This window comes from Amphiprion ocellaris, chromosome 1, assembly GCF_022539595.1.
Source record: "Amphiprion ocellaris isolate individual 3 ecotype Okinawa chromosome 1, ASM2253959v1, whole genome shotgun sequence".
Taxonomy (NCBI): Eukaryota; Metazoa; Chordata; class Actinopteri; family Pomacentridae; genus Amphiprion; species Amphiprion ocellaris.
This window is the reverse complement of record NC_072766.1, coordinates 19,119,092-19,134,072: the sequence shown is the minus strand read 5'-3', so window position 1 is coordinate 19,134,072 and position 14,981 is coordinate 19,119,092. Positions and strand designations below refer to the sequence as shown.

Here is a 14,981-nt window from a genome sequence, read left to right as displayed (position 1 = left end):
TCTGTTAGGCCCCTCTGTATGTTGTCTTCTTTGTTGTCTTTTCTCTTGACTGTGAAATATTCCCTGTGTCCAGATCTGTCTGTAAGAGAGGAATGCAATGAAGACCCAAGTCAGAGTGACGACGCAGAAGCAGAAATGTCTCCTCCCAAGTCGCCGTCAACACCCAAGAACGTCAAATCAAAAAACTCCGGTACAGCACGACTCTGTCTCCCTACTATTGTACCGAGACCCCCTTTAAGTTGTTGAAGCTGTTCTATGTCTCGTTTAGAACATCTTGTGATCTACTTTTAAATCCCAGCCCACCAGTTAAAAAGACAAATGACTTGGCAGGAATGTAAGAGCTGGCAAATTACAGTAGCTTAGTGGTTAGTGCTGCTGACATACACTGCTTGCCAATGGAGCGTTTTGGCAAATGAAAATATGATAAAATAAGATCAATAATAATACATCATGTCAATAAAAAAAATCAACAGGCCCACTGTTCATATGTTACATCCTCTATGACCGCTTGAATGAATAATTCCAACTGGCAGATTATATGACTTTATTTGTCAGAAAACCCAGAATTATGAAATGAGCAGTCAAACGGATGGATAAATGAAATACAATGGAGTACAATGAAAATAAAAACAGCAATTGTCCAGCAGAACACCAGCTGGCATTTAGACTACAGCCTATTCATGGTATTTCCTGACTGTTTAAGCATCAGAGGGGACCACACAGAATTATTTATCTCAAAGTAATAGTAAAGTAAGAGTGTAAAGGGGGAAACTTAACATTTACACCGTGTTAGTTTAATCTGTACCAAAACCATTGCCTTGTACAGTGGGGTTACATGTTTGAAATGAAATAGTTGAGCAAGTAACCTGCCACACATGATGTTCTTAATTAATAAATTGGCAGATTTTGTCACTTGTGGACACAACCATTTAGCTTTTTCCGTTTGTTGCCAGTTCTTGTCCTCTGTATCACAGCAAAAAGGTAAATGTCAAACTGCAGACAAGTGACAAATTGAAGGAAAACAAACAAGAAACTGTCCTAGTAGTTTGTTTGTGCCACCACATGATCCCAAAACAGCTTCATGGCAACTTGGCATTGACTGTCCAACTTGCTAGAACTCTATTAATAGGATGAAACACTGTTCTTCCTAAAGATATACTGCTCATTTGGTGTTTTAATGATGGTGTTGGAGAGCGCTCTCTAACATGTCGGTCCAAAATCAAACATAGGTGTGGAGTTTGGGGTGTTGGGTTGAGATCTGGTGACAGCGAAGGCCATAGTCTATGATATATCAAACTATTTAGTGACCCCTGTGGATGAGGATATTGTCATTCTGAAAGAAACCACCAGGCCATCAGGATTAAAATATTTCATCACAGGACAAAGTATAGATTTTTCAGTGAGCCTTATATTGAAGGGGACAAGTGACAAACAAAACCATGCTGGAACAACAAAACCGCCCAATCTCCTCGCCTTTGGGTTCAGGTTGTTCCTTTAATTTTCCACCCAATCTGCACTTCTTTTAATCACTTGAAACATTTAACATTTAATCCTCCTCATAACATCATATGTCTCTAGTATGTAACAATTTAACCACTGAGCAAATGTTCCATCAGCTGTCATTATTGCTTCATGTTTTTTTCAAGCACATCTAATAGTAAGGCTTAACCAAGCAGTTAAAAAATTTTCAATTTTAGGTCCAAATCATTTTTTGGTTGATGTCAATATCTACAGCAGCATCAGGTATTTTTACCATCCAGTCTAAAAATGATGAGCACTGTACAGTCAGAATGTGCATGTGAGAAGTGTTTAAAGGTTGAGATGAGAGGAGCAATTCATAGAGGTAAATAAATATAGCTGCAGCAGACTTATAGCAAACTTTCTTTTTTTTTTCTCGGAAGACGACAAGCATAGAAATAGCCAAATAAGGTCTTGATAAATACCACCCACAGACTCCTGGCCCTCCCCATACCGCACAGAGAGGGAGCATCCACCCCGTAGGTAGTCGAGCACAATTCATCCCCAGTGTGTTCTCTTCCCACGGTGCTGGATACAAGGGAAGCCAGTGCCTTGTGTGAGTAGGTGGAAGGAAACCTTGTACCTTAGCAACGATGTGCGTGTTCTTCTATACCGCCCCCGGCTGAACGGAGGAAGGCAGGAGGAAGGAAAGGAGGGAGGCAGACACAGTGGAGTGTACGCCGTCATTGCCACAAGCTGCAGGACACACTGTTTCAGCTCTCTGTTGCCCTCCACTGGTCGACAACTTGGTTTGATTACACACACGTGGGGCTGTCTGAGCTTCGTCAAATCAGCTATAATCACCTAATCAGTTTCCCCTTCAGCTTGATTGTGTAAGACCCTCATAAAGGTTCACTGAGAGTGCTGTCATGTTGGCGTCTTTCAGTTTGTTTGAAATGCCCTGAATTTGAAGGAAGCACCCTTTTACCTTTATGTAATCACAAGTTTAAATCTCTTCATTTTGTGTTCCTCCCTGTAGAGTTTTCCCTGTTTTCCTTCAACAACGGCATGGTGGTGTCATCCTGCCGGGAGCTGGACAACAACCGCAGTGCCCTTTCTGCTGCCTCAGCCTTCGCTATCGCCACTGCTGGTGCCAATGAAGGTACCCCAACCAAGGAGAAGTACCGTCGTATGTCTCTTGCCAGCACAGGTTAGTCACATGAGTGGAATCTGTATTTTACCATTGGAGACGCTTGTCGAGGACCTACTGTGACCTGGTTACACAAACACTATCTGAAATCTGGAGTGATGTACACAAAAAAAGCTCAGCGATCAAACAGCAGATGACTCTTGAAGAAGTTTAATTCTGGTCAGATTATGCTGGCACACCTCTAGGGAAAAAGGCAGTTAGATTGTGTCAGAGATCAACTGACATTATTGGTTGAAAGCATAAGCGGCTTAGTGTCTTATGACCACCAGAGGGCCCCAAACGAATTACACATCTTATCAAGTGCTCTGTTCAGTTTAGGCCTTCATTTAAACATCTGTCTCAGTAATATTGACTTTCATGTTTGAACTGTTTTTTAGTCACTCTTTCAAAAAAAACCCCATTATTTTATCTTTTTTTTCATTCTTTCATTGATTTAGGTGGTGAATGTTGTTTTTCACATATGACATTTTAACAACTACTGACTGCATGTTTTGGGGTAAAAAAAAACATGACAAAGTTCAAATTTCTGGTATACCAGATGAGCTCTACAACACATCCCTAATGCTTTTAGTTTTATTATCTGTATCATTCTGTTAAAGTACATTAAACAGCCCTGTTCGGCAAGAGTCAAAGCTAGAGGAATGATGCTGATCGAGGCTACAGGAAAAACTCAGGCCAAATGTATATTCATATTTTAAAAATAACATTTGACTAGTGGCTTTCTGTATATAGAAGCACAATGTCAAATTGTAATGGAGACAACTATATAAAATAATGATGCTATATCACACTGGTTTATGTTGTAGGGATTCACTTTGAATGTCACTTTGGTTTCAGGTTTTCCTACAGACCAGAGGAATGGGGACAAAGAGTTTGTCATCAGAAGAGCTGCCACGAACAGAGTGCTGAATGTACTGCGTCACTGGGTCTCCAAACACTCCCAGGTGCAGTTCACTTCCTTCCTGTTTCTTGTTTCTTTCCATCCTTCTATGTCTATGCAGGAGAAGACAACACCTCTGTAATGACACTGTTGTTGTTCCTGTGTGGGTCCTCAGGACTTTGAGCTGAACACAGAGCTGAAGATGCGGGTAATTGGCTTCCTGGAGGAGGTGATGCATGACCCAGAGCTCCTGACACAGGAAAGAAAGGCAGCTGCCAACATCATCAGGTTGGTTTTACCGTTTGCACTGCTTGATTGACCATGCAGTCATATATGACACATTGATTTGTGACAATCTTGTGGAAAAACAAGTTTCTGTGAGACTATTTTTGGTGCCAAAACTCATTTGAGGTAGTAAAAACAAGGAACTTGAGATAAAATGCATCAGCCCAGACTCTGGCCTACATTTTCAACCTTTCTGCTGAGCAGCAGTCCCTGAAGTGCACTCTGGCCCTCTGGGGAAGATGGACCAGACACTTAAATTGGTACAACATAGCAAAACTAGAGGCAAAAAAACCCAAAAAACAAACGTATGGTGTGTGATCTAACAAACTTGTCAAAAATACAATTCAAGCTATGAAGTTGACGCCAAACATAAAAACAGAAATGAATACCCAGGGTAACAGGTCAAGCTGAGCTCTTAATATGCATCAGGGTTGTAGTGATTTTGGACAAAACCAACTAAGCCAACAAAATAATGGCACTGATGTGTTCTTGTATGCAGGACTCTCACTCAGGAGGATCCAGGAGACAACCAGGTCACCCTCGAAGAGATCACACAGATGGTGAGAGATAGATTACAAATAGCCCTCTCAGAACAAAACCACTCTTTCTTCTTTAAATTAGTGAGTGTCCTGCAGCAATGATATTTGGTTTGCTATTGATAATGCTGTGCTGCTGTGTGTCTGTGTTCAGGCGATGGAGGACTGTAAGACTGAACCGTTTGAGAGCCACTCGGCCTTGGAGATAGCTGAGCAGCTCACACTGCTGGACCACCTGGTCTTCAAAGTCATCCCATACGAGTGAGTGCATATGCATGCACACACAAAAAACAGGCACTAGCGGTTGGACTGGGAGGTTGGCAGGAAGCTAGTGAATGTTGATATGATACGCATCATGTAATGTGATTGTTGGTTATTTGTAAATATGTTTTTCTGTTTCGTTTTTTTCTACAGGGAATTCTTTGGTCAAGGCTGGATGAAGAACGACAAGAATGAGAGAACTCCATACATAATGAAAACAACCAAGCATTTCAATGATGTATGTGTTTACTCTGATATTATAATAGATAGATAGATAGATAGATAGATAGATAGATAGATAGATAGATAGATAGATAGATAGATAGATAGATAGATAGATAGATAGATAGATAGATAGATAGATAGATAGATAGATAGATAAATAGATAGATAGATACATAGATAGATAGATAGATACATAGATACATAGATACATAGATTTAGTTCTAATCATGTATTTGTTTTGTTGCCAGATCAGTAACAGGATTGCCACAGAGATCCTGCAATGGGATGATGTCAACATGCGAGTGGCGGTGATCGAGAAATGGGTGGCGGTGGCTGACATCTGTCGCTGCCTCCACAATTACAACGCCGTTCTGGAGATCACGTCCTCTCTTAACCGCAGCTCCATTTTCCGCCTCAAGAAGACCTGGCTCAAAGTCTCCAAGCAGGTATCATTTCTAGTGGACAAAGGTTTTTTTGTTTGTCTTCTGATGAAAGTTTAGCTGCTGGCAATAACAGCTTTGTGTTGATACATTTTCTAGACAAAGACTGTGATCGACAAGTTGCAGAAGCTGGTGTCATCAGAGGGCCGATTCAAAAACCTGAGAGAGGCTCTGAAGAAGTAAGCATCCAGTTTTTCACTTTTCTGTAAGCTGCTTACAAATTCTGATAGGAGTTACATACTGTACATTCCCCTTTGTGTTCATTAGCATTTGTGTTTATTTTTATATTTCTCTGCATTTGTATGATTGCTGTCTCTCTCTGACCTGCCTGTTGTCCTCAGCTGTGACCCTCCCTGCGTTCCCTACCTGGGCATGTACCTGACTGACCTGGCCTTCATTGAGGAAGGAACACCCAACTACACTGAGGACAACCTGGTCAACTTCTCCAAGATGAGAATGGTAAAAAAAACAAACAAAAACAAAACAAAAAAAACAAAAAAAAACTGAGCGTGAGTATGGTTTGCCTCTTTTCATACTTACAAAAAATCTGTCCATCACATGTAGAATTTGTTAATTTTTTTTATGCCCTATGAACATATTAAGAAAAAAATCTGCATGTTTGAACTTTGTTTTTCTGTATTTTTTCTTTACTCCAGATATCTCACATTATCAGGGAGATACGACAATTTCAGCAAACAGCTTACAAGATTGATTACCAACCAAAGGTGAGATTACATTTACCTGCATTGTTATTTATTGATTCGAAAAAGAAATAATTTCACTGGTAATATTTGCCCATATCTAAACTTGAGATGTCAAAGCCAGTGACACTTCTTGTTTCTAAAATCAGCAAGAGCCAACATGTACCTGCTGGACTTCTGAGTATTATATGTACCTCTGATTATTAGTCAGTGTTTGGCATTAAACAATATGCAGTAAATGTTCCAGTTTTTTCCTTCCAAATATTAGCACTACTAGATATTTATATTATTTTGAGACACAGCCTCATTACAACTCAATTAACCTTTAGCTGCTTCATCATGTTTGACCTGCAAAAGAGAATGTAAAGCTTTTCTTGCTAACCTCTAAAGATCACCAAATAACCTCCTCTTTGTTGAACAAAATCTCACGCTTAACAGGAGCATGTGGTACCATAACACGGCTTTCAGGGGAGCTAATTTTTTCACCTTTTTGTTGTCAGAAACGATTTATATTCACATTAATAAAGCATCTGATTTAGCCTTCATTATTTTATTAATAAAGATAGCAATAATATGAATAAGTAAACAGAAGAAAAGTAGCTGCTGCTGCCTGCTTTTAGCACCACAGAGGATTAGTTTTGTTTTTCTGGTTGTTTCACACCAGTAGGCATCAAGAAAGTTTGGCATCTTTACCAAAGTGAAGTAGTGATTAATCACCCTCGTGAATGAATCATACATCAATATTTGCCTAATTTTATTTATAATAAATGGTGATGAAGGTGCAGAAAAAAATAGAAATGCGTTGCAAAGATAGCATATTGTCAATATTTTAGAAACCCTCACAAATCACGTTTTGAGTGGACGGTATGAAGAGGAGCCAAACTCCCCATGCCTTCCCTGTAGTTCACAGTCTGCTAAACAGGAAACGACAGAATAAACCTTTCAGAAGAAGTAACATTCAATAACTGACATTTAAATAAGAAAGAGCGCATGTAAAGGCTGGTTTTGTGCCACATAACTTACTAGCCTGAGTATTTCTGGGCTGAATCTTCTACACTAATAGCAGGTTTGCATACTCTTTCTCAATGTATCTATTCTAAATGTATGAGCCTGGAAAGAAAGAAATCTAACTATCTGCCTTGCCTGTGCTCTTTGTTACTTTAGGTGGCAAAATATTTGCTTGACAGCAGCACGGTGCTGGATGAGGAGAGCCTGTATGAAGCGTCTCTGAGAATCGAGCCCAAAACTTCATCATGAAGAGGATCTCTCTCACTCTGCTCTCATATAGAGTGTACAGAAACAGTATATCAAAATGTACATTTAGTATTATTTGTATTAGACACAGTAGGCTGTGCCCTTCTAGTATATGCTCCCCACTGGACTCGTTGTGTATAATCGTTATTAGAGACCGAGTAGAAGCCCAGAGAGGTTTTATTTCTATAGTTGCAGAGTATTTATATGTTACTTATCGTCTGAAATATCATTTTATGATGGCATTATTTTAAACCACAGAATAAACACACAGAAGAGTATACAGGTTTGACATTTAGTCATATCCTAATGGAAATGGGCAGTATATTTAAAAAAAGCTCTCGTTCTTGAGAGATGGTCACATTTGACACATGATGATTAACCCCAACTTTTCTGGTTAGATGTCAGAGTCAAGATATTTTGACATAATAGCAGTAATCTTTAAACAAGCTCTCATATACAGTAAGTCAAGCTCTTCGCCCTGAAGTGTAGAGCTTGGAAGTAAAAACAATACAGATATGTGTTGATCCACCTGCTGCACGACCACGTCAAGTTGTAATCCTTAAGATTTCAGTGCCAGTTGATTTGAATCCAGCATGACTCCGCAGCTTAAAATGAAAACTACAATCTGCAGAAGAAAGTCCTGAATGTAAATATATTGAATAATAACTATTGCACCAAAATACAAACCATTAATAGTGTCAAAATGGGATTTGATTTCAATAAAATCTTAAGGATTAAAACTGAAATTATTATTAATTATTAATCATTATTATATGGATTTTAGAACTTTTTCCTCTTGGAGGAGTAGAGGAGGTGAAAAGTGGGACTTGCTCCAGTGGCTAAAGTTGAATCATGTGCTCTGACGTTTCATGTAGCCACTGAATGACAAAGAGATTTGGAAGTGTTGGAGTTTCGTGATTGAGCTGTTTGTTTTCAATTTGGAGAAATGGGTTTTTATGCTTTGCTTATTATCACCTTTTCCCCTGGTGGGCAACACGATGTATATACAGTATAAGCACCAGGCAGTGTATGTAGCAGATGTAACTAATATTGAGCCACTTCAGGAAGTTAAATTCGCAGCTTATACACTCAGTGAGAGCATAGTTTTTATGGTTAATTCTCTTTGGCCAGTGCATTATGGTTTTGCCTTAATCATGAAACGGATTATATACCACAAAAGTATGTAAACTATTTTGTTCTACGATTTGCCAATGAAGCAGAAATATTTGCTGTGTACAATATTGTGTACAGGCAGTCTGATGCATTTCCTAATGTGCAATGTGTTAAAAACATATCCCTCGAAATGTGTTATCCTTATGATCGTTCAACTCTGTAATAACTTTTCTGTGTATGATACTTTAAAACAAATGTTGAAAACAACTTATAAGTGTAACACATTCTGTATCCTGTCTATTCCGACGCGTTAGCAGGAACTATACAGTAGTAATATTGTGCTTATTCTTGGAATATTTATATGTATTTTTTACAGGCTTTGTATAGAAAAACACCTAAAGCTTAAGTGGCAGGCATGTACCACTTTCACGTGTTCAAATCAAATCTATATCTAGAACAGTATGTGTACTGTATTTAAACCCCAGCCTTGCACATAAATCTTTACCCTCTTACAGGCACATGAAATGTTTGCAGTGAGCAATACCCAGTGGTATGAGAATTATCTTTCAGTCTATTTCAACAGCTTGAGTAGTATTTCCAGTTTTGTATAAAAGTGTATTCTTTCCTGATTACCTCTTGTTAATAAATCTATTCTTTCTCAGGGGGAGAAGTGTCCTCGAGGCTGCTGCGTTTGTTTTACACTCAGAGCTGAACTGTAGGTGTAGTGGAGCGTGAAAACTGTGGTTGTAACTTTGCTGGGGGAGGATCAGAAAGGGGGTGTCAGAGGAGGGGGCAGTTAAGTCGTCATTGTGAAAAGAGGGCGAGTCATGTGATGCTCTCTCAAAGCTTGTTGGAGTCTGCTGTGGAAAGTATGGCACTGAGTGTGGTGTGGTTTATGACCGCTGCTCTTAGTTTTGTCCATTTAACACCTTTAACTTTTCTTGAAGGTAAGTTTTCATTGGATGCTTTCTTTTCCGTTTATCTTAGCTCATTTTAAAATGCTGACATTCAGTGAAAGCAGCTTTTTCTAGCAGAGGCAGTCACCCACCACAGCATAGGTAGTGGTGGATAACACTGAGTTGAGGGTACAAATCATATACATAAACATATCAGATGCTTGATTTCGAATTATTATTTAATGCATTATTTGATGCAGCATGTCATTAATTCTTCTTAATCACCAACAACAAATTAGCAAGTGACCATTACTTCCTAGGATTAGTTCACACTCAACAGATCGTCACTTAAGGAATGTTAATTCAGTTATTTAATGCATTAAGTACTATGTGATCAATTAGGCTGAATTTCAGATATATGTAAGTTTATTTATGAAACTGTTTTGGTTAAAAGGGGCTCAGCAAATACATGGGTCTGAAATAAAGTAAAATGGAACGGAAATTCAGCTAATTTGGTCACATATCAATTCATGCATGAAGAAACCTTGAATAACATTCCTTAGCTGATAACTCATTAAGTGTGAGCAAATCACACTAAGTAGCGGTCACTTGACAATTTGTTAATGATAAGCACAATACATTATAATTAATTCATGCACTGAATCATCATGAGCCATGTATTTGTTGAGCGTTACTTAGAAAAAGATTTGTACTCTTATGATAAAGTGTTACCCAGTAGGTAAAGAAGAAATAAAAGCTCTCACTTGTGCAGAAAAATGGTCCTTGTTACTTTCAGGCTAAATATATTTTTTGCTGTTATTCTTGTGAAGTTAATACTATTGTATTTTAAACATGTGTGAAAGCTGTAAATTTTACTTTATTTACTAATGGTTTCATCTGTGTCCTATCAGAGGAATATTATTTCAAACAGTGGATGCAAGAGGTATGTACATAATACCACAATGAAATCCTTTAAATTTTACACTTTGGAGTCATATCAAGTGTGTTAATTTGTGTGCTTAGAGTGGCAATGTTTTGAAGCATCTTTCTTTTGTATGCTCTCTTGCATTTCTGCTTTTGATGTGCAGCACAACAAAGTCTACGACACTGAGGAGTATTACCACCGGCTCCATGTATTCACTCAGAACTGGAGAATCATTGATCATCACAATGCTGGAAATCACTCTTTCACAAGTACAGTACAGTTCTGCACAAACTCCTGCCTCATAATGCAGATTTGAAAATTATATTTTGGGAATGTTGTTCTGACACAGCTGTTTGCTTTCCAATCTAGTGGGACTGAACCAGTTCTCAGATATGACCTTTGAAGAATTCAGGAAATTCTATCTTTTGACAAAACCTCAGGTAGAAAGTATCAACACTACACACTCCTTGTGCTGTTTACAGTATATCAAAGTTTTTTTTGGTTTTCTTCATCATCTTATGATTGTGATGCCTTGTAGAACTGCTCGACCACTAAAGGGAGTCATGTCAGCAGAACTGGGCCTCACCCCGAGTTTGTAGACTGGAGGACGAAGGGCAACTTTGTGACTCCAGTGAAGAACCAGGTGCCTTCATACAGCACTGAACACAGCAGATATAGTTCAATATACATTCCCCAAAATACTTCCAAAAGTATCGGAACAGTGAGGCCAATTCCTTTTTTTTTTTTTGCTGTAGACTGAAAACATTTGGGTTTGGCATCAAACGATTAATATGAGACAAGAGATCAACATTTCAGCTTTTATTTCCAGGTATTTATATCTAGATCTGATACACAACTTAGAAGAAAGTGCCTTTTGCTTGAATCCACCCATTTTTCATGTGAGGAAAAGTATTGGAACATGTGACTGACAGGTGTGTTTTGTTGCCCTGATGTGTCATATTACATTGATTATTCATACAATAAATGTCTACGTACAGTTTCAGATTTGGGTTTTGCTTGTGCAGACTGCATCTATAGTTAGAGGTGTAACCAACATGAAAACCAGAGAGCTGTCTATGGGTGAAAAACAAGCTTTTGTGAAGCTGAGAGAGGATAGAAAATCAATCAGTGCCACTGCACAACCATTGGCTTACAAATCTCCATATTCTCCTTTATTACATGTAGAATCTAAGACAATGTGCTTGATCTCTTGTCAGATGAATTAGTAATGTTTTTGCTGCCAAAAAACCGATGCTTCATTCAAAGTTAGCTATATAAATCAAACATGTGGATAGAGCATGTATCTGCATAAAAGTGCACGATAAAAAATGTTATGAAAGGAGAAGAAAAAAACAGCACATCATCACTTCTTTTTAATGTTACAGCAGATTCTGTAATAAAAGCTAAATAATACCCAAAACAAAAAACTCCAAAAATTTCGCACTGCACATCAATAAAGCTGGGGAACATGAGAGAGATGAAAATAAATAAATAAAAATTGATGTAGCAGAAGCCACAAGTTATTTCTTACTGTGAATACTACAGTTTCCATCATGCAACAAGCAGCTCCTTGAGTGTCTATGTTTTTATATTTTACCTGAAATAACCCTAATAACCTGCTATGGTTATTTTCTCTGACATTACAAAGTTTCACCAGAGAACCGTTGTCATTAACACTTGACCTTCATGTGTAAAATTATGGGAGTGACCTAAGTTTAACATAAGTGATTTATTAGTTGTCTGAGCTGTGTGGTGTTTGTGTATTTAGGGTTACTGTGGCAGCTGTTGGACCTTCTCTACCACTGGCTGTCTGGAGTCAGTAACTGCTATCGCTACTGGGAAGCTAATATCTCTGGTGAGATCTTAATAGGAGTGAGCCAGTAGGCCTCACACAACATTATTCTGGGAATTAGATGCAAAAAAAAAATCTTGTATAGTCATTTGTACAATAACAACGATCACTACTGTGCAAGGCCACTGCTGTGTTTAAATACATGATGCTGTCTGTTCATCTCTGTTTCAGTCTGAGCAGCAGCTGATAGACTGTGCGAGAGACTTTAACAACTATGGATGTTTGGGGTAAGAATCATACATTTATCATTAGTGTTTAGACTATAGTTGTAACATTTAATCAACTTCAACCAATTCAAATGTACCTGGTTTGTTTCAGTGGGCTCCCCAGCCAGGCATTTGAGTACATCAAATACAACAAAGGTCTTATGACAGAAGAAGATTATCCCTACAAAGGCCATGTATGATCCATCTAGAATAAAGTCTTATTGGATATTTTTTTTAATGAGAATAAATAACAACGATCTTTCCTGCTTTAGGATGACACCTGCAGTTCTGAGCCAACGCTTGCAGCCGCTTTTGTCAAAGATGTGGTCAACATAACAAGTGTAAGTGTATGGACACGTGACATTACACTGTGGAAGAAACTGTACATTATTTATGCTATGTGACTGTTCTTCGAAAAATGACAAATTCACAAATTAGTTACAGTTGAACATGTTCCTGTCAGCCACATGATTTAGGGAAGAGACAAGAGACAGCTACTTTGGTGCTGCTTTGAATACTCAGTGGTGGTTCATATGCTCTGGTTAACATTTTACTATAAATGCATTAATTCTACCTGTTTGCTCATTGAAAATTCTGTTTTTTGCATACAACAGTATGATGAAAAGGCCATGACTGACGCTGTGGCCTGGCTCAACCCCATCACCCTCAGCTTTGACGTCACATCCGACTTTATGCACTACAAAGAAGGAGTCTATTCCAGGTGAGACGAGGACTCAGTAACTTAACAAACTGAACAAACGCTTCGTCAGACATGTTCAAAGCAGCTCATCTGGCTGGACTGTACCACGTTGTTTCTGTACCTTTTACATTATGAAAAAAACATAATACAATAATGGGCTTTTTGTAATCCACTAATGCAGAAGTTATGTTTTTGGAAGAGGATTATGGGAATAATGAGACTACCAGGGAAATCTGCGGTGAGCAGAATTTTAGATGAAGGTTATTTGGAGGATGTGAGAGAAATCTGCTCATACTATTATTAAAATATAACATATTTTAAATTTTATCAAAAGAAAAATACATTCGTATGTAACAATGCTGTCAGATTACACCCTGCTTTTGCTGTGATGTACTTCTATGCTGGTGTCAACCAGAATAAAGTGCTCCTAATCTTTTCATCATACTGAATATGATCCTGCAGGTTTGGAACATCACTAATAAAATGGCCGCTGTTGTGATGGTCTGATTTTTGAGTGCTCGTGGTTCAGTGAACTTTCTGTCTCTCTCTGTAATAACTGTGCTAATGTAGGCATGTGTTATGTTGTTGAACTGATAAAGATGAATGAGATTTTGAGTTTTTGAGTGTTTGGGTCCACAAAATGTCTACGATGTAATACTGAAAGAGCTAACACCCCACAAAATACACTTGCTCGATTGATTTGGTGTTGTTTGTTTAGCACCCAGTGTAAGAACACAGCAGACAGCGTGAATCATGCAGTCCTGGCTGTGGGTTATGGTGTTGAAGAGAACGGCATGCTGTATTGGATTGTGAAGAACTCTTGGGGCACAGCCTGGGGGAAGGACGGGTAAATATAGTCTACATGTATTTCTGTGCTGTGACTGGTTACTGCTTTCAAGCTTCATTGACAGATTTCTCCTTATTCCATCAGATATTTCTTGATTGAGCGTGGAAGAAACATGTGCGGACTGGCTGCATGCTCTTCGTATCCTCTACCTTTAGTTTGAGGAGTAACATGGCAACAAAGAGGAAAAACTCACCCTGGGGCCATATTAAAGGCTTGAACATGCCTAGAAATGTTCCCCAAAGTTTTTCATATAGCTCCTAAAAGTCTGAGCTACACTGAAGGGCCCTTAACACCTTTTCTGGAAAACCAATTTCTCAGGAGCACCGTATTAATATTTAAACTGGATCATGCAAATTTCAAGCTATATACAGAAGAAGAAAGAGGAACTGCAATTAACAAAAGCCTTAAACATAACTGCATATTGCATCAAATGAAGGGACATATGGTTTACAAAGAGATGCTTTCTGACTACATTCTTGGGCATTTAGCTTTGGTACACCACCAGTAAAGCAAGTACATGTAAAGAGTGCATCGCTCTTGAGTTTTAGGTCATTGTTTGTTAAACATGTAGACAAGCACGTGACAGAGAGTGTGACCTAAGCAGGCTGGCTGTCATGATGAGGCAGCTTGTATTTCAGGCATCAGAGCAAAACACCCTTTTCCATTCATTCCATCTTAAAAAAAGAAATCCGATTTCCTCAGTCCATCAGGGACTCATGCGCATCTGTAGTGCAATGGGGAAAGTGTGGCATATGATTTTTTATTATATATGTATTTTCTTTAGACAGTATAAATGTTGTAGTGATTTTTTAAAACAGTTATCAACAATGACTATGCTTGTACAGAAAACTGGACATCAGTCTGCAGAACTAAAAAGACTTATTTTACAGATTTATATGACATTCCCTATTGGAGCACACTGTATGGCAGCTTATCCATTAATGATTAACTCAATTATTTAACTGAGTGGCTTCAGAGAAACAAAACAGTGGGTAAACTTATCTGCACTGTAGAGTGGCTTCCATAACCTGCACACATTCAACAAACTTTGGGGACAGACATGCATTCAGGCCCATAAAGAGTCTGATGTTTATCACTTGTTTCAATTTCTGTATCTTTTATTAATAAACACTTTTTTACAGTATGCTCCTGGGTCATTACATTCTTTTAGCGTGTGTGTCAGTCAATTTCT

General features: G+C 38.4%; 2 protein-coding genes across 3 annotated transcripts in view; both read left to right on the top strand.

Moving 5' to 3' along the window:
- LOC111587585 (ras-specific guanine nucleotide-releasing factor 1-like) overlaps positions 1 to 9,038 on the top strand; it is a 28,518-nt gene extending 19,480 nt beyond the window's left edge. For both annotated transcript variants that reach the window (XM_055012125.1, XM_023297600.3), the window contains exons 16-27: positions 74 to 190; positions 2,498 to 2,668; positions 3,506 to 3,612; positions 3,724 to 3,836; positions 4,333 to 4,393; positions 4,524 to 4,630; positions 4,784 to 4,868; positions 5,104 to 5,301; positions 5,395 to 5,474; positions 5,637 to 5,754; positions 5,952 to 6,020; positions 7,161 to 9,038. In XM_055012125.1, the coding sequence (XP_054868100.1) occupies positions 74 to 190; positions 2,498 to 2,668; positions 3,506 to 3,612; positions 3,724 to 3,836; positions 4,333 to 4,393; positions 4,524 to 4,630; positions 4,784 to 4,868; positions 5,104 to 5,301; positions 5,395 to 5,474; positions 5,637 to 5,754; positions 5,952 to 6,020; positions 7,161 to 7,253 (1,319 nt within the window). In that variant the 3' untranslated portion in view covers positions 7,254 to 9,038. The remainder of the gene's footprint in view (positions 1 to 73; positions 191 to 2,497; positions 2,669 to 3,505; positions 3,613 to 3,723; positions 3,837 to 4,332; positions 4,394 to 4,523; positions 4,631 to 4,783; positions 4,869 to 5,103; positions 5,302 to 5,394; positions 5,475 to 5,636; positions 5,755 to 5,951; positions 6,021 to 7,160) is intronic.
- A 135-nt stretch (positions 9,039 to 9,173) lies between these two features.
- LOC111587586 (pro-cathepsin H-like) lies at positions 9,174 to 14,933 on the top strand. The gene is made up of 12 exons (XM_023297601.3): positions 9,174 to 9,310; positions 10,171 to 10,202; positions 10,348 to 10,453; positions 10,554 to 10,624; positions 10,723 to 10,827; positions 11,953 to 12,039; positions 12,208 to 12,263; positions 12,355 to 12,436; positions 12,515 to 12,583; positions 12,857 to 12,963; positions 13,661 to 13,789; positions 13,874 to 14,933. Exons 1-12 carry the CDS (start codon positions 9,196 to 9,198, stop codon positions 13,947 to 13,949), a joined length of 1,035 nt encoding a protein of 344 aa, XP_023153369.2. The 5' UTR covers positions 9,174 to 9,195; the 3' UTR covers positions 13,950 to 14,933.
- Positions 14,934 to 14,981: the final 48 nt, after the last annotated feature.

What these genes read in the sequence shown, in the direction of transcription:
- LOC111587586 (XM_023297601.3), top strand. Translation starts at nt 9,196, where the DNA reads ATGCTCTCTCAAAGCTTGTTGGAGTCTGCTGTGGAAAGTATGGCACTG. An exon ending in AACAACTATGGATGTTTGGG is followed by an intron (nt 12,264 to 12,354) that starts GTAAGAATCATA and finishes GGTTTGTTTCAG; the next exon opens with TGGGCTCCCCAGCCAGGCAT. An exon ending in AAAGAAGGAGTCTATTCCAG is followed by an intron (nt 12,964 to 13,660) that starts GTGAGACGAGGA and finishes TTGTTTGTTTAG; the next exon opens with CACCCAGTGTAAGAACACAG.